Source organism: Corylus avellana, chromosome ca8, assembly GCF_901000735.1.
Source record: "Corylus avellana chromosome ca8, CavTom2PMs-1.0".
Classification (NCBI taxonomy): Eukaryota; Viridiplantae; Streptophyta; class Magnoliopsida; order Fagales; family Betulaceae; genus Corylus; species Corylus avellana.
This window is the reverse complement of record NC_081548.1, coordinates 21625382-21653341: the sequence shown is the minus strand read 5'-3', so window position 1 is coordinate 21653341 and position 27960 is coordinate 21625382. Positions and strand designations below refer to the sequence as shown.

The window sequence follows — 27960 nt, the reverse complement described above, 5'->3', positions numbered from 1 at the left end:
TGTTTATTTAGTTGTCATATATATTTTCAACACTCTTAGTCTTAAGAAAAAAAAAAAAAAATTATACAAATTATCTACAGTCGATACCACCCAGACGCCCATATCTCTGCGGCGATGCACAATCTTCACCGTCCATTTAACACATCTAATTCCTCGTACCTATTAATCACCCAACAACGACCAGAATACTATACCAATCAGACAACATCGCTATTATTTGATATGGACCGTCGAAAATCCCTGATCTCCCGCTCAAGCGTCAATGAATTGCCCCCACCACCACCCATCCGACCTTTGGAATACCGCCTCTTGAGCTTCACATCGTCACCCTCAAAAATCTGAGCCAACAGCCCTTCGATTGGCTGCACGTAGAGTTTCCCCTGCAAGACAGCCGAGTAGGTGTTCAAGAACTCAGAATAAGGCGGCACCAGAAACTTCATGGTGGACTGCTTAATCTGCTCCCTCAGATCCAAATCAGGAATGCTGTAGGACCATCTGTGCCGTTGAGATATCTCATCCAAACCCTTCAAAAAGTCGTCCATTTTCTCTCTTACCATTCTTCTCAGAAGCTCTTTGCTTTGCAGCCTCTTCAACTCTTCTTTGTCTAAAATCCTCACCAGATGTCCCCACGCTAAATTCTGATACGTGTACGCTGACTCCTGCGCAACCACCTTGTACTTTGTTTTCATGTATTGCTCTCCCAAAAGGTCTCCTAGCTCTGTGTTTCTTGTCCTCATGTATATGTACCTGTTCCATTAATATTTAATTATACCATCAAATTGTTTAATTAAATTTATGTAATTTAACCATACCAGTAGGTGTTCATGGAGAATATGTGGGGGAGGATTTTGTCCTTGTAGCGCGACCTTTTGCTTTCGACGTTTCTCTGAAGAGCGTCCATGACGTTGGAAATGGCATCTTTGAGCAAATTCTCGTTCGTTTCGGGTTTGGAAAAAATTCCCGCTTTCCATATTTGTTCCGTTCGGAGAACCATGGCCATGGGTGCTCTGTAATTGTCCGCCGCAAGGTTTTTGAGGAAGTTAATGGAGTATCTGACCACTTTGGGGACGGAGCCGTCTTGTGGGGGAGGAAAACCATCGGAATTGCCTTCGATTTGGAGGCCGAATTCCCAAAACACTTTGCTTGAAGAGTTGACGAGGAGCTTTGTAAGTTCTCGGAACCGCGTGCAGATATCTGCTCCGGCTTCGCCGTCGAAAGTCTCCGAGAAGTCGGGCTTGAGTTTTTCGAGGGAATCGAACATGTCCAAAAGCTTGAACAGCTTGTGGGGCTCTTTGCTGCTCCTGGCAACGCCCTCTCCGAATCGGAAGAAGACAGCCATGATTTTGTCGGCGATTTTGACAAAACATTCTGGCCAGACCAGTCCGTCCATGATTTTCCCAAGAACTTGGTTGCAGAGTTTCTTTTCTGATACGAGCACTGTTTTGAGTGCGAGTTCCAAGTGTTGGATCCAAAGGCTTATCGCTGTCTCCAAGCTCTCCCATTCCATCTCGTCGATTTCTTCGGGTGCGTATGTTCTTAGGTAATCTGGGCTTTAGCCGCATCAGTGCTTTGGCTACTCTTCTGTATCTCACCTGCCGGATCACAAAAATGCATCAACCAATTAACCAAATCATATGTTAATTTGTTGGATTCAGCAATTACATGCCACTAATTTGTACACCTAATTTAAAGAGACTTATATGAGACCCACATACATAAATAGGTGACGAAGCAAAATTTATTTAGACATATGAGATTCATATAGCGTAGACATGTGAGATTCATAGAGTGTCGTGAATCCTTATTTGTCATGAATCCTTAGTTGTTCTTGTCTAGTGTCATGAATTCATAAGTATTACATAATTGCCATGTCGATTTATAAAAAAATTTATAGTAAATTTTTTTGTTATATTTTTTAGGTTCTGACCGATGATAGTATTATAGTTTTGAAGATATCCAAAACATTTTTTAATATATAGTAAAAGCTAAAAGAGAAATGTTAGGGTGGTCAATATTTTTCTCATATTTAGCCAATTTCATCTTATAAATCAACTATTAGATTTGTGAACTTATGTGGACCCCACAAATTTAATAGTTGATCTATTAAATTTTTAGTAGAATATAGGCCAAATATAAAAAACTTATTGACCCATGACATTTTTCAAAGCTAAAATACCCGCCACAGTTAGCACTTTTTTTTTTAATCTTTCGGAGGAATAAGCTAAATTAGTATTGAATGTTACAATAGGAATGCTACAGTTCCTCGTGATGTTATTCTGCGTGAATATTGTTCTCATGATTCTCATATTTAAAAAATAATAATATTTACATTTTTTCATCTTACAACCATTGGAAATGACAATGCTTTAGAAATGATCCTCCGAATTTCATATTTTCAAATATAATCGGAGGAGACAATTTTTTTTTTTTTTTTTTGGAACCAATTAATAATTAAGAGCATTGTCTCAATATGTCAACTTGAGTGGTTGATCAAGATCAAAATCAAGCCATGATCAGACTATATCTTATGGTTATTTTCTAACTTTCTAATCTGAAAGAGGAAGAATTTCACGTACCTTGACAAAGATGCCAATACATATGTCCAAACAATCATTGGCAGCTAAAGTCTCCGAAATTCGTTGAAGAACTTCAACCTCCAGCTCTGTACCCAGATCAGATTTCACTGTCTCAGCTTCTTTATCAACTTGCAACTCCCCTATATTCCGATGCCTCAACTGCTCTAAGATATTCTCGTACTCGTCCTGCAAATTCAGTAGAGCCTCATCAAGCAGCCCATCAAATTTCATGGCGTCAACCTCAGTTTCATAGAGAGCTTTGAGAGTAATCAGAGTTTGTCTGAGCCGATGCGTCCGGTACTGATCCGTCGCCTTGGCCCTGCTCAAGAACTCCACCACTTCTTGAAGCTTCTGAATCGCGGGTTCTCCCTCTTGACCGATCGCGTTGATGGCAGCGTTCAGCTGATCAACGCACTCCACGTATTCGAGAAGTTGCTCGAGCCGATTTTTGGGCGTTCGCTCGGCCGACAAATTGGATGATAGTTGGACGAGGTTGTCCTGCAGTGACTCGCAGAGTTTGAAGGTGTCGAGAAGAGCAAGAGCGGGGGTGACCGCGCGGTTGATTCGCGTGTCAAGGGCTTTTGTGGCCATGGCCAGGGACTGTAAAGGAGCCACTCTTCTTGAGGTTGTTGAAAGAGATTCATCTGCGAGGTCAAACTTTTTGTCAATCTTTTCAAGGCTTTCGTCCATTTTGGCCGATGCTTGCAACAGGGTTTTCAAATCTGAACACGCTAGCTCCAGCTTAGCAAGCGTTGAATCCTCTTCCTTGAGCGCCATGGAAACCGATCTTCACACACAAGAGTCGGCTCTAGTTTGCAGTATTTAGAAAGAGTCGGATTGTGTTGGGGTTGAGCTGTCACAATGTCTTTTAGTGAGACAGAACCGAGACTCATTCTCGATAGAAACTAAGAACAAATGGCATCGCCTTCGTAGAAACGAACAAATGGAAATTGGAAAATTAGGAATATGTACAAGCCGGTGAAAATGACCAAAACAAAATTAAAACAAAAAGAATTCAACCTGTTTTCCCATTCCCAAAACCGGCCATAAAGTTTTCGGCCAAATATTAATAAAATTCACGTACACACTTTCAAAAACTTTGCTAGAGAGTTGAATATGAAATCGATGCTTCTTTTGTTTTTGTTTTATTTGCTCTTAGGAATATTAAATGCAATCTTATATTGTCTCTTCTTTGGTTGTAAGGGACAAGAAAATTGAAGATAATAATTTTTTTCTTTAAAAAAATTGAAGACACCAAAAGATATGCCAACAAGCTTCGTAGAGAAAATCCCTTGCTACCATATCATATCAAATATTAATTTCACTAAAATTTAGGGATTACCCATTAACATTGCCTTAAATAAATTGTAGGTTCTTACACAAGCTATCTAATGAAATTGCATAAAGTACGGAGATTTGGATGTTGGGCACAACCTCGCAGCTCATGGAATAACTCTAGTGCAACCTTAAGTCTTCTAACCCGACAAAACCCACTTATAAGAGTGTTGTGAGTGACAACATTGGAAATTATTTCATAGTTAGACATTTCAGGAAAGAAATAGATTATTTGTCTTGTCAATTCTTCTATTTTTACAATGTCTATTCATCAATGTGCTATAGCCAACAACATAAGGTGAACAATCTTATGAATTGTTATGAGGATGGGGAGTTTTGGGACTTGCATTACATGACTGGCACGATGCCGTTTCTTTCGGATCCTCTCTATTTCATTTCATCTAGGCAAAAATATGTAAAAAAAATCAAACTATATTATCCTCACCTTTTTCAATTATGATAACTTTGTCCCATAAATTTGTCTAATTGGCTTTAGGGATGTCAACTCGGCCGGTTATAATCAGCCACCAACCGGTTGCCCCGATCCAGTTACCAATTTTTACATTTTAAGACATTCAGTTATAACCGGTAACCGGGTATATATATTGGTTGTAGCTTGTAAGGAAGTATCTCTTTTGGTTGTTGGTTTGTTTAAATACTTGTTTTTATTGTTTTCTTTGGGTTTGTAGTAATAAATATTTAGTGTTTAATCTAATAAGAATGAGATTTGTAGTTGATATATATGTAGATGTAGTTGTTTAATCCCATGTATTATGAAAGCTTTTAAAATGATTTCTTAGGGCACTTTAACGGGTAACCGGACGATTATTACATAACCAAGTAACCGGTGGCTAGTTACCGGTTTTGGTTTTCTAAATTCAATAACCGAGTAAACGGTTAATAATTTTAACCAAAAACAACTGACGACGAGTTAACACCCTAATTAGCTTTTTCCGTTTCATTAATCCAGAAAACGCCTTATCAACTTATCAAGCATTAAATGCGCGGTCTTTTTGAAAACATGACACTTGGCAAAGGGACAGAAGTGCTGAGATGGCAGCATAGCCTGCGAATGCCAAATAGACGATGATAGGAGAAGCCACGTGAGCATCTTCTGGTAATTTCCATGACGACACGTGCGACACTTATTCTTTCTTCGCTAAATCCGGAATCCTCCCGAACCGGAAAAATAGGAGCAGCGTTGTCCACGGACCTTGGTTAGGCAGAAATGGCGCGCTCTCTGCAACGGGGCCTCAACCTCGTTCGATCGGCTTTCATGTCCACAACGAGATCGTTCTCTTCGGACGCTTTGGTGGAAGTCAAGCCCGGTGAGATCGGCATGATTTCTGGAATCCCTGAAGAACACCTTCGAAGAAGGGTATAGCTCTTTAATTTTCCTTTCAACCACCAGTCTATTTTTTGGCTTGGTGATTTGATTCATTCTTTGATTCCCGTTTGGTTGCTGGGAAACAGTTGGAAAAAGAGAAAGAAATCGAAATTTCAACTAATTGTTCTTACTATTAGTGTCGCTTGAGTTGAAGTTGTTGATTGAGCTTTGCTTTTTCGTTCCTTAACTAGAATTCTTGGCTATTTGACTGAGGATTGTACATTTTATTTTCCTCTGGAACTGCTTTATTCGAGCTTTCCTTGAAATCATGCTTATTTGTTAATTTTCCTCAGCAATTTGTGGGAGGTAGCATGTTGTTTATACCATAGAAGTGTCAGCTTTTGATGCATTTGAACATTATGAAGAATAATACTCTTGTAATAGAGTGGATCAACGGTAACCTCACCTTTCAACTTTGATTATCACATGGTTTAATATCTTCTCACACTAGTATTATAAAACTAACTCATTTTTTTCCTCCCTTTTATCCGTTCTGAAGCCCTCGTGATGTAATTCACTTGCCAATTTTTACGGTGCTATGTTCTTTAAGAAAAACAATTCTCTTACTGACTTTTCATGCTTGCCTGATTTGGTAGAAAGATTGACACAGCACAAAATAAATGTTGTTGATCTACTAAATTTCAGTAGAAATGTACTTTTTTGTTCTGGTATTGATTTTAAGGAGGACCATTCATGAATAATGAATGTCGTATCAACTCTCTGGGTTTTGTGAGTTGCATGTTCTTGTTCTATAATTGTCCATTCAAGCAACCTTTAGTGTGATGGTCTCAAATTTTTGGTTAATAATGATATATTCTTGAGCACCACCTTCAAGATTCAAGATAATGTTAATTCGTTTTGCTTCTTCTTTCCTAGGGGATTCTTGAATTTTGTAAAATTTAAAATATTCCGGGTCACAATGTTTTAAATTTATGCATGCCAGGTCATAATTTACTCACCAGCTCGAACTGCAACACAGCAAGGCTCTGGCAAAGTTGGGAGATGGAAAATTAATTTTCTGTCTACTCAGAAGTATGTTCTGTCCAGTCATGTGGAAAATTAAAATTGTTTCACAAAATATCTTTCAGTAAGCATCAAGTAATATCTATGTTAACACTGGTTAAGACTTTACTAATCATTTTAATAACATGACGTAAGTATCTATAGCAATGCCCAGCTCAACTTCATATTATCACCATTTATTCTGTGTAATTCAATATTTAGAGCACTCACTTCTTTTTCCCCTCTTACAATTATCTGAAAGTAGAAGTTCACTGTGAAAATTGCCACCTTCACCTTGTATGGTGTGATTGCTAGAGAGGTGGGGTGTGAAAGGAATGCCCGTGTCAACCTCATATGGCTCGATAATGTGCGTGCATGAGCTAGTAACATTCAAACACATGCGTAGCAAGTGGATCTCCATGAGACCTGTTGCTTTGTACATGAATCACAAGGCTAAAAGGTCCTTGGTTCTAGGACCAGTGGAGAGAGAGAAAATACATACAAAAGAATAATAAATGTAGTTGTAGTAAGTAAATAAAGCTGAAGAAAACTGTTCTTAAACCTCCAGAAAGCATATTTTATAATATTACAAGCACTTGCATTTGTTCATAATAGTTAACAACATGGCACTGCCATTTCTTCTCTTTTAACATCTTTACAGGTGGGAAAATCCATTGATGGGTTGGACATCAACCGGGGACCCATATGCCAATGTTGGTGAGGCAGGACTCAGTTTTGATAGTGAAGAGGCTGCCAAAGCATTTGCTGAGAAACACGGTTGGGAATACGAGGTATGTGCCTCTTCTGTCAGCAATTTCAGTGCATATAAATTTCACCTGGATCTGAGTGTCTTTGAATTGTTGATCTTTTGTTACCTTATGAACGTATGTATAACTTCACTGACCTTTATTTCAGATGTTATCACATTACTTCTATGTTTTGGAACTTTCTCTTCCCATAGAAGGGGAAGTGATGCAAGGGATGAGACACAAATTTTATCTAAATTTAGTCTTATTTAATTTTAGAGATCAATCCTATTTTTTTTTTCTGGTAATATTGGTCCATGTAGATTTATTTAGGTCCTATTAGTTAATTCGGTTGTTAGTATTAGTTTTATGTTTTGTTTAATTTTCAAAAGTCAAAAGTGTTTTTGTAATTCAATAAATGGGCTTTACCCAAAGTCAATTAGATTAGGGTTTCGTCGTTAGTCTATTTAAGTGTGTTTTGTCCACCAAAGAGAGGAGACTTTGATGAAATAAAAAAGATGTAAAATTTATTCTCGATCTTTCTCTCCCCTTGGCTTTTTCCTTATTTCTCCTCCTTTTGGCTTTCTTTCTTTCTCTCTCTCCCCTTAACTTTTTCTTTCTTCTTTCTTTCTTTCTTTCTTTCCCTTTTAGCTTCTTTCTGCTCTCTTTTTGCTACTTTCTCCGTGACATTTTGTGATTATTGTTGGTTCTACATCAGGAAGCTGAACATAGTCGAACAAGGCCTTTCTATTAAAAGCTTGCTTATAGATTGGATGAATTGGGTCTTCACTGGACAATTTTTTTTCCTAGTGCTCAAAGCTGATACATTGCTTATGTTTGCTCAAGGATGTTAACATGTCTTAGATAATGTATCACTTAGATTCTATTAGACAAGAAAGAAGTTTAAAGGGAAAACCCATTACAGAGAGAACAACTCAATTCAATTTAATTAAGCCTTAATCCCTTTTTTTTTTTTTTTTTTGATAAATAAATCATTTCATTAAAAGGCGCTGAAGGGTGCAACCCTAGTAGACAATATATATATACAAAGAAAGGCCCCAAATGCAAAGAAGAACAAAATGTTACAAATTGAGATAAAGTAGAAAAATAGGAAATATTAAAAGCCCCGTCCAATTGAAAAGGGATTTGACCAAAATGTTGTTGAGCTCGTCTTGCGACTTTTCATGGTCTTCAAAACATCTTGCATTTTGCTCTCTCCATATGGTTCACATCAAGCACAACGAGGCTTGTCTCCACACATCCATAACTGAATGATTACCCTCGTGACCTCTCGAACAAGCTAACAGATCTAACACCCTTTAGAGGAATCCTAATTAAGCCTTAATCCTAATTAAATCAGGGTCGGCTATGGAGCCTCATCAATGGGCTGATCACATATATTCTTTTCTGTCATTCTATTCTATTTAAAATCGTATTTTCTATTGCCTTCCTATAACACATATCCTGCTTTGCTCATGTTATTTCAGATATTAAGGAGAATAGGATCAGACAAAATTGTGCACAGCATAAACTAATGACATCTCATTAAGAAGTTAAGAGTACATTGACTTCTTCTCGATATGCATGTAAATGAGTTGATTTATGAACTTCAGTTTATCCCTTCTCTTGTTTCCAATGACATTTGTTTATCTGGGTTGAAAAATACTTACACACACACATATATATTACTTATCAAAAGAAAATTATCATTATTCCCTTTGAAGTATCGTGCATCAAGCCAATAGTAGACAATCATAATATTGAATTACTTTTTAAAATGCATTCTTGTAATTAGATAGAGTTAGAATTGTAGAATAAAATGCATTCTTATGATTATGTAAAATTACTTGTAAAAAAAAGTGTATAATTATTAACTCAAGTAACTTTGTTGTGACCAGATTTTTATTGTTATTGTTACCTTCAGTCTGTTATCCTCATATAACACATCATTGACGCACCATTTGTTTCTTCTGCAGGTCAAGAAGCGTCACACACCTCTTCTAAAGGTATGAAATTTTTGCACTTACCACCTTCTATGAAATGAAATAAGTAGCTATATTGAATGGATTAGGGGAATGATCCCCATTCCCTTTCCAAAGATTGGCTTTGGGGCTCTCGCTCAACGGATCAAAGGTACGCCGGGGATAACAGGCTGATCAGTGACTTCTGCTCATCAAAAGTGGGATTTGGTGATCTTATTCTTACTAAATAACAGAGCTGCTGAGAGTAGAGGACTCTTGGCTTCACAACCAGGACACTATCCCCTTTCTATTCTTTCTAGTAGCTGTAGCTAGTAAGCTCTGTTCTTTCCTATTTGCTCGGAGTCCCCACAACAGCTTCCTCCCACACTCTTGCTACTAAATGTAAGAAATCTGGATGATCCGCTCAGAAATCAAAGAACCTCACATAATAACGTGTTGTCGGTCTGTAATCAAGAAGACAAAAGATTTGCTATAGCTTCTTTAAAATGGAAATCCTAGCCCATGTTTTCTTTACAAAGAACCGAGAACCATGAAAAGTAAATGCTTAAAAACGCGGTAGACAAGGAAGCCTATATCTCAATTTACAGCTTCTCTTTTCCCTTTTCCCGTTCTTTCTCGAAATGGAGCCTTGGTGTGAGGTTATAGTAGTATTTGACTGTAGTCTCTACAATGAGTCATGGCTCTGGTTGCGTTTGTTATTTGAACACATTATCGTTAATTATGTGCAGGCAAAGTCGTATGCTGAGAACTTCAAATGGAAGGGGCTGCCAAAGAGCGAGGATGATTAATTTGAAATTTTCCAAGATCCTGTTTTTGGTGCTTATGAGTATGTATGCTAAATTGAAAAGCTTGTTTTCTTGGTATCACCTGTTTGTTAGTTTTGTTTCCTCCGGTTTCGTCTGAACCGCGGGGGTCAAACTTGGGTCTTCGTTGATTGAGCCAACGCTTATACTGGACCCCACCGGTCGTATTGCCTGAGGTGCAATCACATTATTAATATTAATGCTGCCGGTGGTGGTTGGATGGTGATGGCAGGAATGTAAACCATATCAAGAATTAATCCTGATCAGCTGCTGACATATATGCCAGTACCTCAATATATTGAGCATCATCAATTTGCATGCAATAACCAGATTTCTCATATTTAGTTTCATATAATGACATTGCACTCAGTAAAGAAAACTTCATTCATCAAAAAATTCCCCACGTTAAACATATGACAGAAAAAGAAAAAGAAAAGGAAAATGTAAGTCAAACTAGCTAGCTAACTACTGAAGCAATCATTGGCTTCACCAGTGGCTAAATTGACCCGATTGCAGATTTGGCTTGCGCCACAGCGTCGTCAAACTCTGCACTGGTGTCGAAGTTGCAGTTTTCAAAAATTTGCAGTTTTCAAAAATTTCCAGAAGGTCTTCAACGTATTTGAATGAACCTCCAAGGTGGCTGACAAAAGTTTTGTCAGCCAAAATGGTAGTGAGCAGAAGACAGAGCGATGACGAGTTCACGGCTACATTCTTCTTTTGCCTTTTTCAGAATTGGTCCAAGTGCCTTAAACAATTGGCCTAGTCTTTCATTGCCCATGGGAGTTTTGGCAATTATTTTTCGTGCAAGTGAGGCGTGAATCGCTTCGACCGGTCCAGTTTCAAAGGATTCACAAATACAATCCCAAAGCTTTTGCTTCCTGCTTGTAGAACCCATATTCTATATCAAAGTTCCCACAATGGCCTTTAGGCTACACGCCCTACTTGAACTCAATACATTATTTTCGCCGTCGGGAAGCAGGTACCTCTGGAGGGTATTATCAGCGGATCGTGATAATCGTTAAAACATACGTTCAACAGCATGCTCACATTGAGAGGCTCCCAGTTGAGAAATGATTCCCAATAAAACTTTGGATGCCTCCACACTAGCAAATAATTGCGGATACGCCACCATCATCGACATAATGTCAATCAGTTTCTTGGCAGAGTCAATATGGAGATTAATAGATTATGCGTTCTATTCTCGTCGTAACACCTTCCAATCACATGCAGTGCGTGACCAACATCAACAGCGACATGGATAGGCGGTAGAAGGCATGCTTTAATTACTTCAAATGCGCCATTTCTTATATTGTCGTCCGAAGAAAATATTTGAGGCAGGAATTCCACAAATTTTGACCGCCGGTTTGCTATCTGTTTGTCATTTATATCAAAACTTATCTTTAAACCAGTGAAAACTAAGATTAAAACATCCATCTTTCTTTATCAGCACAAATCCCCGCAACCAAAAAGGAAAACTACCTGATACGCGATGCAACATCGATCATTATCAATAAGTTAAAATATTCTTTATTGAAAATTCTAAAACGACTCCAAACAACACCTATCCAAATGTCTAGGTGTTTCACATAAATTATTCAGAAAAAGATCTAACCTAGCAGTTAAAAGATCAACCAAATATAGATATGAAATAAGCAATCAAGAACACAGATATTTGGTTACGAAGAGGAAACCATTTAGAGAACTCTCTAAATGTAAAACCTCTCAGGGGCAGCTATACCCAGGAAATCAATCCACTATAAGAAGAATAAGGAATACAAGAAGAATTACAAAACCTTTGACTCTTCCTTGCACACGACAAGTGACCCACTTGACTTCTACCTCAATAGCCCTCTCCAGAACATCTGGCACAATTCTTCTAAAAGATTTCCTTTCACCGGAACTCCGATTGGCTTCACGTATTTTCTTTTCACAAATAATCTTAAACAATATCTCTCACTCTAAGCATTCTGATTTTGCTCACAAAATACGTACCTTTCAATATAGCAAAATCATGTTTAAATAGATATTGAAATAACAAACTAGAAGCCATGTCTGGACATGGATAAGTTGGTGTCCGGACATGGCTAGGGTTACCTATGCGTAACCTAGTGATGTCCAGACATCCAACTCTTGTGTCCGAACATCTTAATTAAAAACGAGCTTGTTGGAAATGGGGTCTGGACCCAGGTTCTGGCGGTCTGGACCTCCCCATAAAATTGAAGGTTCTGGAAATGGGGTCTGGACCCTGCTTCTGGCGGTTCGGACCTCTCCTTCAAGACAAGGTTTCTGGAAATCAGGTCCGGACCCAGCTTCTGGCGGTCCGGACCTGCTCTGTAAAAATCAGCTTCTGGAAATCAGGTCCGGACCCAGCTTCTGGCGGTTCGGGCCTGCTCTTGAAAACAACCTTGCTGGTTTTTGTGTCCGGACCCGGCTTCTAGAGGTCCGGACATGCCTCTAGAATCTGTTCCTGAACCATGTTAAGGTGATCATTTTCAACAACGTACATGCAAACCGAATGTGCCAAAACCTAAACTAACATTTATTATAAGAATGAAGTTCAAACATGAACATGAAGAGCTAGCTAATATATATATATATATATATATATATATATATATGGAGTGATCTTTCCGAGGTCATCCATATCCATCTTTCTTTATCAACACAAATTATGATCCTACTTATAATATAGAATACAAAGAATATAATATAGAATACACAGAGGAGATACAAAGTAAATATAAAAATCAGTAACAAAAATGAAAACTGGAAAAGGAGGCTCGCCAGTAGCATATCATAACTCAGTAGCATATCATAACTCATCTTTCTTTCAGGGAAGAAGGCAAAAAAAACTATGTCAGTGAAGAAGGACGTCAGGGAAGAAGGCAGAACAATGTCAGAGAAGATGATGCAGATCAAAAGTGAGTGATGTTGAAGCACAGTTTTCCTAATAATGACGTGGCACGCCTGCCGAGTCTGAGTCGACCAACACACAAGTGGTTTGACTGCACAACAAAGAAGAAAAGAAGGATCGAAGAGACCGGGGTGAGCCGGCAGGGACACTCTGATGCCTAAGTCCGATGCCTAAATAAGTAACAAAAATGAAAATTGAGTAGCAAATCATAACTCATCTTTCTTTCAGGGAAGAAGGCAAAAAAAACTACGTCAGGGAAGAAGGACGTTAGGGCAGAAGGCAGAACAGCGTCAGAGAAGATGATGCAGATAGAAAGTGAGTGATATTGAAGCACAGTTTTCTTGATGATGACGTGGCACGCCTGCTGAGTCTGAGTCGACCAACACAAAAGTGGTTTGACTGCACAACAAAGAAGAAAAGAAGGATCAAAGAGACCGGGGGTGAGCCGGCGAGGACACTCTGATGCCTAAGTCAGAATGAGAGATAGTATAAGCAACAAAGGAAGAAGCAAATGTCAAAGTTGTGCTTACCCTCTCATGATGTATGGAGTAGTGGAAGTCCCCTAACCGATGGCTTATTCTTCCCTGATTTTCTGCGATGCAGTTACTGACAAGGGATTTGAGTGATCATCCTTCGAAATCTTAGGGGATTAAGATCATAGGATTTGGTTGGTTGCATGTATCACTTAATTTGAATATTCGTGTGCGATCACGGGATGATATATCTGATCTGCATAGATATGACAGCTTTTGAATAAACAAGACACTTATCTATTAATAGCTGTATCTTTTAAGATATCCGAGTTATCCTTGTTGCCGAGACCTGTGTGTCCTGACTTAGTCTTGGACTTAACAGTCTCAGCTTAAGGGTCTCGGATCTCATGGATCTCGGCCATGAGGGTCTCGGATATGTAGGTCTCAACTTTGAGGGTCTCGGATCTCGGGGTCTTGGGCTTGGATACCTGAATCCTTACTGGGCTTGAACCTTCTCACAATTAGACTAGACCTGAGGATTACCGAGCATTTAATGGGTTGATTTATGACCCAACAAGTGAATAAATTCTAGTTATAATAATTTGCACAAAAAGGCCCCTTTATATATCATCGAATGTTAGTTAATTTGGTTGCATTTCTTGAAGAGAAAAAAGAAGCCACTTTGATCTTCTTTTACCGAATAAAGAAAGGTGGCGTGATGTCCTTTCTTATAACTAATACTTTAACTCTCAGTTAATTATGTACTGATCATGTTCTTAAACAAATTTTAGGACCTGTTTGCGATTTTTAATTTTTAATTTTTTTTAATTTTTTAATTATGTTTTTGAAATCTCTACTTTTTAAAATCGAAAATGCATTTAGTAAAATATGTTAAACAAAATGTTTTTTTATTAAATGTTTGTTACGTGAAATCATGATTTTGGTTTAAATTTGTGTTTTTTTTCAAATAAACACTTCATAGCCTGCTTATAGAAATCGCATATTTTTTTTCTTCTTTTTTTCTATTTTAAATTAAGTGCTTTTTAAATTGCAATATCAAAAGCTTTACGTTTTGCAATATCTTTTTAAAAACGTAAATTTTTCTTACAAAATCGCAATTTCAAATGCACCCATAATGTTTTAGTATATTAATGGATTGTTGGGATTATGGCCAGCAAGCCCACGTAATAGAAGCCCTTTTCAAAGATGCGTTTCTTTCTCCAAGTCCATAAGCTCCAGGCAGCTTGTGTAAAGATTATTTGCCAAGGGATGTGACGAGAGATGTTGTCTATATCACATCTCCATATCACAACCCATATTCATGTCAATCCACTCCTCCAGGTTTTTGGGTTCATTTATTAGTACACCTCCAGTGCTAGTAAGGTTGGGACCGTGGTTGTCCGTCTCCGATAAGATCTCTGAGATTAATTGATCACCCAGCTGAATTGGTTTGACTATTCCTTTCTATTGAAAAATGAGTCAGCTGTCTGCTTTTAAGCTCCGAATTACCATATACATGCATGATTCTCTCTCACACTACTTCCATGTCATGGCATGGCCATTTACGTGCCACCTAGGCCATGTTTATAACCAATCCATGAGCCCCGGACTTCAAGCATATGGGTCACCTTTTGTTTTGACATATGGGGACCATGTTTAACTAAATAAATGTTACTTTTGCTTTGTATGAGAACACAATTTTTTTTACAGCTAAAATTTTAAAAAGGATTCTTATAATTGACCCTACAATTTTGCTGTTGGTGCAACTATGACATCCCAAAAGAAGATTGTCATCGCCCATAAAGAACATGGGAAATTGGACGCTCTCACTTGTGGCCTTGCCTTTTCTATGTCTTAAAAGTCATTACATTACGCTTATGCTGCCTCGCCTTAAACCAACCACACGTTTATTAGTCACGGTTTGAATTGAAATAGTTGTAACTATTTACTTATCTTGACTGTTCATTGATATTTTTGGATATTTCGTCGAAACATATTCTAATGTTACATACAGTACCTAGAGAGCCTTTTTATTCATGTAAAATCCTAGTTAGGAATTAGACTCGCTAAAACATGATTAAAAACCCTAATTATCAATTATGGATAGTGTAGAATGTTCGGGACTCGATATCGAATGTTCGATACATAACGGCCGATCATGCATGGGTGAAGGGTGTAGCCCGAAGAGCATGAGGGGTTCATATTTATAGGGTGAGAAAAGTAGATAAGCTTAAGTGAAGTGACTAGTAAGTTAAAATTGTTTTTCAGACAGGCTCGAACATTCGGTGTACTATTGACCAATAGTTCTACGGTCTCACCTCGAACGTTCCATGAAGGCATCGAATGTTTAGGCCTAGAGTTTCTCAAATGTTCCAAGGTAATCTTGAACGTTCGGTCATGTTCAAAAAAATTTAAGAATTGTTTTTTGGAATTATTTGGGCTTTTAATCCGAGTATTTTTATACAAATATAGGATTAAATAAGTGCATTTCTTTTTATTACTGTAAATAATATTCGAGGTATCACAAACAATTATGAACTTTGGAATTATTTGGGATGAAATTTAGTAGTTACTTTGTTTATAAGAATGTTGTAGTCATAGGTATTATCATTTCCTTTTGGATTTGGGGTGCGACATATTTCGATACGATGTATTAATATAAGGATCGTTTCTGAAAATAAGGGGCAAGTTCATGACATTTCCCCAAATTAAGCTCAAGAAAGATTAGTATAATTTAGTCTTTTATTTATTATATAAAGCCCACGGTAACTAGAGTTATGGGCTCATGCTTCTCATATATATGGAATTAGCACGACCCAACAATCAAATTCTTGGTGGTAATCAACGGCTCAAGCGCTCTTTCTTAATGATCTTGACAATGACAGAATTTTTGTTTACACGAACATCATAATATCATATTGGTGATTAGAATTAGAGATTGATAGAAAAATAAAGCTAGATATTGACTTGTGTGAGTGATCAAATATTTTTTCCCTAAATCACAGTAGTGAAATATTTTGTATTTAATATATTGACTTGTACTTGAGCATAATTTTGTTTTTATGTTTGTATGCATCGTGTATATTTTGTATTTGCACGCATGCATATGTGTGTAGAACAACACATTATTCCAATCTTCAAGCGAGGAAAAAAAAAATGCGCTACCAACAAAGAGCATGTATGGCTTCATTGGCTTGGGTGTTTAAACTTTACCACAAAGCTATAAATTGAGCCAATTATGGGCCAAAAAGAGAAGGGCCAACTTGGGCCAAGCGTATGCTCTTGAGCTTTTTTGAAGGCAAAAGAGTACAATAGAAGCAAATAATTAAAAAGCTGATAAAACTATATTCTTGATCTCTTAGATATATAATTTGTACAATAGGATTGGTGCATTTAGTGGTAATCACGTAGAATATTGTTCACACGAGGAATGCTGCAATGCATTCTAGCAACCATCTACTCACCATCCCTTCACTTGCATTTTGATTTTTTCAAAAACATAAAGGGTAAAAAGAGAAGAGATGGTGGGGAGATGGTGGGTAGAATACAAAAAAGCATTTCCCTTGTTCACATGTTACAACTGGACTGAGAAGCCTCTCTGGTATGGGTGTGGAACCTCCATGTGAAGAGGAGATCCGGATCCCCTCGAATTCCCTCAGGAATTCGAGGGCTTAGAATTAGTAATCTGGGCCGTTGGTTTTCATCCAACGGTCCAAATTAGTCAACTAATAAATATTTATTAAGAAATTATTTACATTTAAAAAAGAAATCAAAATCAAAATAATAAAAAATTTTAAAAGATGTGGGGTGTGGCTGGCCACCCTTGTTGAGAGGCTAGGGTTGGCTTCGGCCACCTCAGACCGCCGGTCTAGGGTGGCCGAAGCCACCCCATAGCCCTTGGGTGTGGTTCAGCCACCCCTATGGGGTAGTTGGGGGTGGCCGAAGCCACCCCCAACCGTCCCTTGGGGGTGATTCAACCACCCCCAAGGGCCAAGGGGTGGCTTTGGCCACCCCAAACCACTGAAGCCACCCCTAGCCTACAGTGGTGCCCGACCACCAAAAAAAAATTTTAAAATCTTCGTAAAGTTTTTTATTAATTTTATTTTGATTTTTTAAAAATAAAAGTAATAGTTTATTATTATTTTTTTAGTGGATTGTTCTGGACTGTTGGATCAACATCCAACAGTCCAGATGCATCATTTGAGGGCCTAAGGATTCGAGGGGATCCCGGTCCGTGAAGAGGTAGTTCTTGGACTCGCAGGATAGCCTAATCACATCACATAAAGCATTTATTGAGCTTTGCTTCCCCTCACTTCCCCATTCTATCCTCACCCAACAGGAAAACCCATTAGATGATAAAACCGGTACGCTCGAGTCAGATAGATGAAGCATCACCTCCCCACTGATCCTTTTGCTCGAGCTGGCAACCATCGAATCAACCCACGAACACTCCGGCTGTCCCTCCATCTCCTTGTACGCCGAATTCGCCATTCTAACTTTGTTGTTCGAGTATGATATGACTGCTAGCAAGGCCTCCGACTCCACCTCCTCCTCAACTTCCTTCGGTTTCTTCTGAACCACGGGGGTCAAACTTGGGTCTTCGTTGATTGACCCAACGCTTATACTGGACCCAACCGGTCGTATTGCCTGAGGTGCAATAACATTATTAATGCCGCCGGTGGTGGGTGGTGCTTGCAGTTGCTGCAATAGATCATTTGTCAGAGAATATTAGGAAATCATTGTAATTGATTGTAATCTCCTATAATCATATTTGAGGATAATCAAATCTGATTGCTCTTATAAATAGGAGTATCATGTATTGTAAAGGACATCAAGCAATAAGAGCATAATGTAGTCATTTGGGCTTTATTTGTGGATGTAGATCTATAACTGAACCACGTAAAATATCTTGTCTAATTTTACTATTCCTATTTTATTATTTCTGCATTTAATATTCATATTATTATGAATTTCTTCATCCTTTTCCTCTGGAATTTCAGCTAGACTATTCAAATCTATAAACTTTTCTTCTCCACAAGTTTTTAGTAGTTTAGGTGCTGCGGTTTGGTTGGCAACGATAGGGGCAAATATTATAGATTTATATTCTAATTGGTGTTGATGTAACATTTAATGATTACCGTAAAAAAAATTAGACAAAAGTTGAGTGTAGAGACTTAACTATTTGTTAATTTTCATATCACATGGAGTTCTCAGAAAATTTTTTACATTACATTTGCAAATACACGGGATTTTTTATTATTATTATTATTATTATTTTAAAATTTTTAACAATATTGAAACCAAAGCAATATCAACATTCCGGTTTTAATGCAAAGTTAGTTAATACAATGTGGCGTGGACGTTTTGACTATAATCACAATTTAAGCCCAGCAAATGAGATTTTTTAGATGCAATAAGAATTTGGATCCTATTGCGAAGAGTAAGCTTGAATTATGCACTTGTTAGACACTATTTTTTATTTTTTATTTTCAAAAATTGAGGCTAATGGCAAAAAAAAAAAAAAAAAACCAAACAAGTAAACAAACCATGAATGTTATGACCTTATCAGGTTTTTATCAGTTTAAAATAAAGTATATTATTAGATTATGATTGTAGGACTGTTATTGATTGATCGTTATTAGATTAGAAATAGTCGAGACCTTGGTATATAAAAGGGCATCCACATTATGAATAAAGATGTATGTTTTTGGCTAAATTCAATTAACATTTAACTAGAAAAAGAAAAGCGGAGAAGGAATTCCGCAAAAATAATAGACAAAGAGGCAAGAAAAGCCAAAGTCCAAATCTACAAATTATGCAACAAAGAGGCTATAAGTTCCTCCAAGGAGCTCTCCAAATCCTCGAAAAGCCTATTATTTCTCTTTCTCCATAGGGTCTAAAAAATACAAATAGGCACCATCTTCCACACCACTTCTCTTTTTGTTATGGGCCTTTGGGTAATTTGACTTGTAAATTGAAATTGGAAAATAAAGAAAACACTCCAATACTCTGTAATTGATAATCTCCATTAAGCTGATAAAATGTTTAAATAATAATTACAATTATTATTCGGGAATATTTTGATTTTGAACCACCAAAAAATGAAGAAAATAAAGTGCAGTCATTTAACATCACAAACAGCAAACAGCAACCGTGTGCGCATCAAACAACATTAATACCCTGAACAAAGGATTTAGTTTCTTCTGCACTGCTGAATTGAAAAATATCTTCAACTAATTTAAACATGGAAGAATTAACCCAAACTGCCGTAGTAAAATTAACAAGTAAAAGATACTTAAATATAATAAATAAAAGGAGATGAAAACAAATTATAACTAACGCATTCCATGACTTCTAACCTACTCTGACCTTCTAGAACCAACAAATCTTGGTTCTTATCTCAATCAATCCCCTTAAAAATGGCTAAGTCAACACATCACTTTAGACACAGTGGCCTTCACACTCAGAAGATAACACAGAGAGAGAAAACCTGTGTGTGTGGGTGGCTCGTCGTCACCGGTGCTCGGCGGTGGGCGACCGTCGGTGGGGAGAGAGGGAAGATGGATTTTGACCATGGGTTGGGGTTTTGAAATTTGGGGATTTTGACAGTGGCCGAGTGGGTAACTCTTTGCCGGAGATGTGGCTGGCTCGTCTTCAGCGGTGCTCGACGTTCGTGGTCTCCGTTGCCGGCCATCGGTGAGAAGAGAGGGGAGAGGGAAGAGATGGATGAAATGGGGGAAGAGAGAAAGAGAACACTGTTAAGAGTTGAGATTTTCGGCAGCTTGGGGACATCCCAGCGTCTGGCAAAGTCTGACATGACCAATTTTTTTTTTTTTTTTTTTAATTGGAGAAAATAGATATTAAAGGAAAATTTAAATTTGAAGTATTAGTACTAAATTTGAGGTATTAGCACTAAATTTGACGCATTAGCACCAAATTTAGAATGATTGAATTCTTTTTGAGTGATACAATCCCTAAAGACTTAACCTTACATACCTAAATTTTAGTTTTGAATCCCAAAATAAGTTTTGAAGTATTAAAAATTAAATATTAACTTATAGAAATTTAATTAACAAAAAAAATAATGACAATTTTTTTTATTATTATTATTTTTTTAATATATGTATAGCAGGACTCCACTGTTAATATGTTTTCTAACCGAGTTGAGATTTTCGGCAGCTTGGGGTTGTCCCAGCGTTTGCCAAATCTGACGTGGCAAATATATATATATTTTAATTGAAGAAGAGATATATTAAAAGGAAATTCAAATTTGAAATATTAATACTAAATTTGAGGTATTAGTACCAAATTTGAGGCATTAGCATCAAATTTAGGATGATCGAATCCCTTTTAGGTGATAGAAATCCCTAAAGGGTTAACCTTCCATCCCTAGATTTTAGTTTTGAAATCCAAAAACAAGTTTTGAGGCATTAAAAATTAAATATTAACTTATAGAAATTTAACTAATCAAAAAAAAAATACAAAATTTTTTTTATTATTATTTTTAATATATGTCCTACGCTAGGTTGCCTTTGGCAGCCGCATAGCATGACTCTTTCTAACCTTAAAAAAAAAAAATTAGAATGAGGCACAAGGCCACGTCAGATATTGGGCAGACACTGGGACGACCCAGGGTCTGCCGAATATCTATACTCATTGAACAATATTCCTTTTTCGTACACTCGCACTCCTACGTGAATCACAACTCCTACTTCTACATTAACTAGAACTTCTACTACTTTTGTAGGAACTATCTCCCATATATATATATATATATATATATATATATAGTTTATATTAACGACCTAGCCTCTCTAAAAATCCTATGGAAGCCGGAAGGATGCATCAACCCATCAAATTAAACTGTAGATCGAGAATGGACGAGCCGGGAATTGGTGGTTTGGATCGGATCTCAGAATTGCCCGATCACCTTCTCCATCATATCCTGTCTTTCATGCCCACAAAAGATGTCGTGCAAACCAAGTTGTTGTCCCGAACATGGCGCCGCGTAAGTTCTTCCTACCCTAATTTCGAATTCAACCTACATAATTATTCTCAACGATTAGAACAAAGAGGGAGGTACATCAAATCCTTCGACAATACCATGCAAAGGTTTCATAGGGACCAGACGGGCATGCAAAAGTTAACTATTTTTGCAAGTATACAAGGTGCTCCTGAGCTTGTTCCTGTGGTTGACAGATGGATAGAAATTTCTTTAGAAAAGCAGGTTCAAGAACTAGATATTCGGATTTATAAGTATGATTTGCCTCCAGCAATTTTTGCTTCCAAATCACTCCACACCTTGTGTCTGATGGGAATCACGATGCCGCCTACATTTACAACTAATACAAGGTTTTTTTCTTTGCGAAAGCTTTCCATTTGCGGTGTAAATTTGAAAGAACAGACCTTACCAGATCTAATTTTTAAATTTCCTTTTATTGAGAATCTCACTCTAGACCGTAGCAATCCGATGCAGTTAAAGAAAATTAGGGTTTCTGGTCTTTGTAATCTGAAGGAGCTTACAATTTTTGCATGGCGAGCACTGGAGGAAGTTGATATCGACGCACCAAGTCTTAAACTTTTTCACTACGGTTATGGTTCAGAGAATAATATTAAGATCAAAATGGGTGCGTCAAAAAATGTAGAAACTTTATCAATAACATATGATACCACAATGACAGATCAACGGTTCCATGACTTGATATCAAAGTTTCCCCTTCTCAAGAACTTGCATGTGAAACGATGTCGTATCTTGAAGGCGATCAAGATCTCAAGTAACCGGCTAGAGAGATTCAACTTTGTTGAGTGCTTCTTCATGCTTCCATTGGTGAAGGTTGAAATTGATGCCCCAAATTTGATCTTCTTCGAGTATAGTGGTGGAGTAGAACCAGGAGCCATGTTATTGGTAAAAACTGCCCCCGGTTGCTCTAAGGCTCATATCAATCTAAAATATCATGTTGATTTGCATTGTTTCATTAGTTTAAGGAAATTTCTCGCGAGCTCAATGCAATTCAGATTTCTATCCCTAAAAATCTTGGAGGTACAAGATAGTACGACTATTTAGTTTTTTGTCTTTTTCATTTATTTTTTTGGTAATCAATTAATCTTTTTCAATTAAGTACCTCTATCTCACCTCTTTCTTTATCTTTTGTGTTCGCCTTGTATTAATTACTTTAAGCCGGTATTCGAAGATCGATTGCCCTTGCCCTATGAAGTTGAGCCCTTGCCATATAAAGTTGAGCAATTGCAGCTAGATTTACAGTCACCATCATCATCATCTACTTATGCAGATATTTTGCACAATTTGCTTCAGATTTGCCGCCCTCTCACTATAATTGCATTAAAAGATCATGAATTAATCATAAAGGTACAGCCATTTATACATATAGAATTCTAACATTGCTCTAATAATTAATGTAGACATATAGATAAGTCAACAAGGTTAGCATGTTTGTTAAAATTTTGTATGGAAAAAATACATTAACACATAATTCAAAACTCAAAACACAAAAAACATCCTCAATGCACACATTAACAAACATATGTAGTAGTTTATGATTCTAATTGTCATTAATTTACTTATTTGGTTTGCACATTAACAAACATATGCAGTAGTTTATAATTCTAAGTATCATTAATTTACTTATTTGGCTTGCAGTATTTCTATGAGACACTTTTGAGCAAAGAAGATCTAAGTTGTTGCAACTCTAAGGATGTCAAATGTTGGAAACATTACTTAAAAGATGTAAAGATTCGTAGCAGAATTGAAGGGATTGAAGCTGAGACACCTCTATGCTTGAAAACTTTATGTGGAGCTTATGTGAAAGGGAACCAGAAAATTTGTCTTATATTAAAATGGTCACATGGTTACAATGTATAAGTTAATTTTTAATTTGTTTCTATATATATATAGCTTATGGCATAACGGTGGTTGACGGGTTGTAGTAGTTGAAATATATTGTTTGCCATTAGGTTTAATCATTCAAGTGAAACTTAATTAATGAATGACACAAGGTAGGCTGGTGCTCTCATGAGTTGACAACAAATAACTAGGTAGTTCAATTCGTAAAACAAAATTATTATTATTATTTTTTTTATTTTATGCGATTCAAAATGATGTGGTAAAAAAATTAATTGGTGCTGACTCAATAACATCCATGTGTCAAAATGTTATTAGCTTACGTGTCATTGTTCATCTTTAAAAAAAACTAACAAAAATAGTGATTTAATACGGTGATAAGCAAGTTCTTATGTTTTAGCATATATAGTGATTTTCAACTGAATTATATATATATATATATATATATATATATGCAATTTTGCCCCCAATATTTAAAAATTGACACAAGACCTCTAAGTTTCAGACCTTAACACAAAGCCCCCATCCGTTTATTTTGGTGACGGAACCCACGTCACGTGCATGGCACGTGACACTTTTCAACCAAAAAGTTCGAAGCTGATACATTGCTTATGTTTGCTCAAGTATGTTAACATGTCTTAGATAATGTACCACTTAGATTCTATTAGACAAGAAAGAAGTTTAAAGGGGAAACCCATTACTGAGAGAACAATTCAATTCAATTTAATTAAGCCTTAATCCTTTTTTTTTTTTTTGATAAATAAATCATTTCATTAAAAGGCGTAGAGGGACGCAACCCTAGTAGACAATATGTATACAAAGAATTGCCCCAAGTGCAAAGAAGAACAAAATTTTACAAATTGAGATAAAGTAGAAAAATAGGAAATATTAAAAGCCCTGTCCAATTTAAAAGGGATTTGACCAAAATGTTGTTGAGATAGTCTTGCGACTTTTCATTGTCTTCAAAACATCTTGCATTTTGCTCTCTCCATATGGTTCACATCAAGCACAACAAGGCTTGTCTCCACACATATATCCACAACTGAATGATTACCCCCGTGACCTCACGAACAAGCTAACAGATCTAACACCCTTTAGTGGAATCCTAATTAAGCCTTAATCCTAATTAGATCAGGGTCGGCTATGGAGCCTCATCAATGGGCTGATCACATATATTCTTTTCTGTCATTCTATTCTATTTAAAATTGTATTTACTATTGCCTTCCTATAACACATATCCTGCTTTGCTCATGTTATTTCAGATATTAAGGAGAATAGGATCAGACAAAATTGTGCACAGCATAAACTAATGACATCTCATTAAGAAGTTAAAGAGTACATTGGCTTCTTCTAGATATGCATGCAAATGAGTTGATTTATGAACTTCAGTTTTATCCCTTCTCTTGTTTCCAATGACATTTGTTTATCTGGGTGGAAAAATACTTACACACACACAGTACCCACAGATATATTACTTAATTATCAAAAGAAAATTATCATTATTCCCTTTGAAGTATCCTGCATCAAGCCAATAGTAGACAATCATAATATTGAATTACTTATAAAAATGCATTCTTATAATTAGATAGAGTTAGAATTAATGTAGAATAAAATGCATTCTTATGATTATGTAAAATTACTTGTAAAAAAAAGTGTATAATTATTAACTCAAGTAACTTTGTTGTGACCAGATTTTTATTGTTATTGTTACCTTCAGTCTGTTATCCTCATATATGACGCACCATTTGTTTCTTCTGCAGGTCAAGAAGCGTCACACACCTCTTCTAAAGGTATGAAATTTTTGCGCTTACCACCTTCTACGAAATGAAATAAGTAGCTATATTGAATGGATTAGGGGAATGATCCCCATTCCCTTTCCAAAGATTGGCTTTGGGGCTCTTGCTCAACGGATCAAAGGTACGCCGGGGATAAGAGGCTGATCAATGACTTCTGCTCATCAAAAGTGGGATTTAGTGATCTTATTCTAACTAAATAACAGAGCTGCTGAAAGCAGAGGACTCTTGGCTTCACAACCAAGATACTATCCCCTTTCCATTCTTTCTAGTAGCTGTAGCTAGTAAGCTCTGTTCTTTCCTATTAGCTCGGAGTCCCCACAACAGCTTCCTCCCACACTCTTGCTACTAAATGTAAGAAATCTGGATGATCCGCCCAGAAATCAAAGAACTTCACATAATAACGTGTTGTCGGTCTGTAATCAAGAAGACAAAAGATTTGCTATAGCTTCTTTACAAAGGAAATCCTAGCCCATGTTTTCTTTACAAAGAACCGAGAACCATGAAAAGTAGATGCTTAAAAACGCGGTAGACAAGGAAGCCTATACAGCTTCTCTTTCCCTTTTCCCGTTCTTTCTCGAAATGGAGCCTTGGTGTCAGGTTATAATAGTATTTGACTGTAGCGTCAACAATGAGTCATGGCTCTAGTTGCGTTTGTTATTTGAACACATTATCGTTAATTATGTGCAGGCGAAGTCATATGCTGACAACTTCAAATGGAAAAATAGGTTGCGACCATCCCCAATCAAGCCACGAACACTCTGGTTGTCCCACCATCTCCTTGTATGCCGAATTCGCCATTCTAACATTGTTGTTCGAGTCTGATATGGCCACCGGTAAGGCCTCCGAGTCGACCTCCTCCTTAACTTCCTCGATCTGGTTTTTTCTGAACCGTGGGGGTCAAACTTGGGTCTTCATTGATTGAGCCAACGCTTATACTGGAGCCAACCGGTCGTATTGCCTGAGGCTGAGGTGCAATAACATTATTAATGCTGCCAGTGGGTGGTGCTTGCAGTTGCCGCAACAGATCCTTTTCCTCTGAAATTTCAGCTAGACTGTTCAAATCTATAACCTTTTATTCTCCACAAGTTTTCACGTACAAGTTCTTTGGTTGGTGACGATGGAGGCAGATATTATAGATTTATAAGCTTTTTTATTATGAGTGACACGTGTCATGATCTAATTGATGCTGATGTAACATTTAAGAATTATTGTAACTATTTGTTAATTTTCATATCACATGGAATTCTTCGAATTTTTTTTTTTTAATTTTTATTTTTATTTTTATATCACATGCGCAAATACACGGAAAATTACATATATAGAAGAAGTAACTGACATAAAAAGTTATCAATAGATTCAATACTGAAACCCTAACAAAAGTCCTAGTTGTTTTAAAATATTAATTACTGGGAGACCTGCTTTTCTAGTTGTATGTTAGGGGTATAATAATAGAAGTATTTTAGATTTAAAATACTTTAGGATAATTTGTTATCTTTATAGATAATATTAGATTATTTAAATATTAGAGATAAGTATTAGTTAGTATAATTTAAATATTTGGGATAAGTATTATCAGTAGTTTATTCTAATTAGTCTTTTATTTTACTATGCATTGTAATTATCTATTTAAAGACATCAAGCTCATTAATGAAAAAATTCAAAAAATTAATCCCAAACCTTAAGTTTGAAAAATGTTTTTAAGTTTTCTCAAAATCTAAAAGGTCTAGATTCTCTTTGAATCTAAGACGTAGATTTCCTAGAACCTATAATCTATCATTGTTACGTATTCACTTAACATTGTATATATATATATATTGAACAATATTCCTTGAACGTACGTGAACACTTTCACTCCTACGTGAATTACAACTCCGACTTCTACATTAACTACAACTTCTACTTTCGCATTAACCATCTCTCCCATCAAATAGAAGTCATCAAATAGGACTTCTAAAAATCCTATCGAAGCCAAAAGGATGCATCAACCCATCAAATTATCGACAATGGACGAGCTGGGAATTGGTGGTTTGGATCAGATCTCAGAATTGCCCGACCACCTTCTCCATCATATCCTGTCTTTCATGCCCACAAAAGATGTCGTGCAAACCAAGTTGTTGTCACGAACATGGCGCCGCGTATGTTCTTCCTACCCTAATTTCGAATTCAACCTACATAATTATTCTCAACGATTAGAACAAAGAGGGAGGTACACCAAGTCCTTCGACAATACCATGCAAAGGTTTCATAGGGACGAGACGGGCATGCAAAAGTTAACTATTTTTGCAAGTATACAAGGTGCTCCTGAGCTTGTTCCTGTGGTTGACAGATGGATAGAAATTTCTTTAGAAAAGCAGGTTCAAGAACTAGATATTCGGATTTATAAGTATGATTTGCCTCCAGCAATTTTTGCTTCCAAATCACTCCACACCTTGTGTCTGATGGGAATCACGATGCCGCCTATATTTACAACTAATACAAGGTTTTTTTCTTTGCGAAAGCTTTCCATTTGCGGTGTAAGTTTGAAAGAACAGATCTTACAAGATCTAATTTTTAAATTTCCTTTTATTGAGAATCTCGCCCTCCTAGGCGGCATCAACCCGATACTGGTAAAGAAAATTAGGGTTTCTGGTCTTTGTAATTTGAAGGAGCTTACAATTTTTGGATGGCGAGTACTGGAGGAAGTTGATATCGACGCACCAAGTCTTAAATTTTTTCACTACGGCGGTTATATTTTGCAGCAGAATAATATTAAGATCAAAATGGGTGCTACAAACAATGTAGAAACTTTATCAATAACATATGATACCACCATGACAGAACAACAGTTCTATGACTTGATATCGAAGTTTCCCCTTCTCAAGTGCTTGCATGTTTGCATGTGGAACGATGTCTAAAGTTAAAAGAGATCAAGATATCAAGTAACCAGCTGCAGAGATTCAGCTTTGTTGAGCATCCGTTTGTGAAGGTTCCGTTGGTGAAGGTTGAAATTGATGCTCCAAATTTGATCTTCTTTGAGTATAGTGGTCGAGTAGAGTAGAACCCGGAGCCATTTTATTGGTAAAAACTGCACCCAGTTGTTCTAAGGCT

At 36.9% G+C, this 27960-nt stretch overlaps 4 protein-coding genes across 5 annotated transcripts; 2 read left to right on the top strand and 2 right to left on the bottom strand.

Annotated features, from left to right (window-relative positions):
- Nucleotides 1-38: 38 nt before the first annotated feature.
- Nucleotides 39-3388, bottom strand: LOC132190527 (exocyst complex component EXO70I-like). Its single transcript, XM_059605546.1, is given in 4 exon segments — nt 39-747; nt 813-1552; nt 1554-1592; nt 2577-3388. Coding segments are annotated over 4 exon segments (2106 nt in total). The 5' UTR covers nt 3354-3388; the 3' UTR covers nt 39-197.
- A 1694-nt stretch (nt 3389-5082) lies between these two features.
- On the top strand, nt 5083-10139 carry LOC132190707 (NADH dehydrogenase [ubiquinone] iron-sulfur protein 4, mitochondrial-like). Of its 2 annotated transcripts, XM_059605752.1 has the most exons (5): nt 5083-5289; nt 6242-6330; nt 6962-7091; nt 9023-9052; nt 9757-10139. In XM_059605752.1, exons 1-5 carry the CDS (start codon nt 5140-5142, stop codon nt 9814-9816), a joined length of 459 nt encoding a protein of 152 aa, XP_059461735.1. In that variant the 5' UTR covers nt 5083-5139; the 3' UTR covers nt 9817-10139. The 2 variants fall into 2 exon arrangements, with proteins under 2 accessions (XP_059461735.1, XP_059461736.1); XM_059605753.1 differs by lacking the exons at nt 9023-9052; nt 9757-10139 and adding an exon at nt 8534-9015.
- A 6646-nt stretch (nt 10140-16785) lies between these two features.
- LOC132191037 (uncharacterized) lies at nt 16786-26788 on the bottom strand. Its single transcript, XM_059606058.1, has 4 exons — nt 26732-26788; nt 25777-25942; nt 17462-17816; nt 16786-16849 (listed from the first exon to the last, which is right to left on the bottom strand). Exons 1-4 carry the CDS (start codon nt 26786-26788, stop codon nt 16786-16788), a joined length of 642 nt encoding a protein of 213 aa, XP_059462041.1.
- Nucleotides 26789-26876: 88 nt separating this feature from the next.
- LOC132191036 (putative F-box/LRR-repeat protein At3g18150) lies at nt 26877-27767 on the top strand. Its single transcript, XM_059606055.1, has one exon. The coding sequence runs from the start codon at nt 26877-26879 to the stop codon at nt 27765-27767; it is 891 nt and encodes a 296-aa protein (XP_059462038.1).
- The last annotated feature ends 193 nt before the right edge of the window (nt 27768-27960 follow it).

Coding starts and splice junctions, on each gene's coding strand:
- LOC132190707 (XM_059605752.1), top strand. CDS start 5,140: ATGGCGCGCTCTCTGCAACGGGGCCTCAACCTCGTTCGATCGGCTTTC. Junction 5,290..6,241: donor AAGAACACCTTCGAAGAAGG/GTATAGCTCTTT, acceptor TATGCATGCCAG/GTCATAATTTACTCACCAGC. Junction 6,331..6,961: donor AATTTTCTGTCTACTCAGAA/GTATGTTCTGTC, acceptor ACATCTTTACAG/GTGGGAAAATCCATTGATGG.
- LOC132191037 (XM_059606058.1), bottom strand. CDS start 26,788: ATGGTTAATGCGAAAGTAGAAGTTGTAGTTAATGTAGAAGTCGGAGTT. Junction 25,943..26,731: donor AAGTCGGAGTTGTAATTCAC/GTAGGAGTGAAA, acceptor GGAGAATAAAAG/GTTATAGATTTGAACAGTCT. Junction 17,817..25,776: donor CTCAATCAATGAAGACCCAA/GTTTGACCCCCA, acceptor CAATCAACGAAG/ACCCAAGTTTGACCCCCGTG.
- LOC132191036 (XM_059606055.1), top strand. CDS start 26,877: ATGGACGAGCTGGGAATTGGTGGTTTGGATCAGATCTCAGAATTGCCC.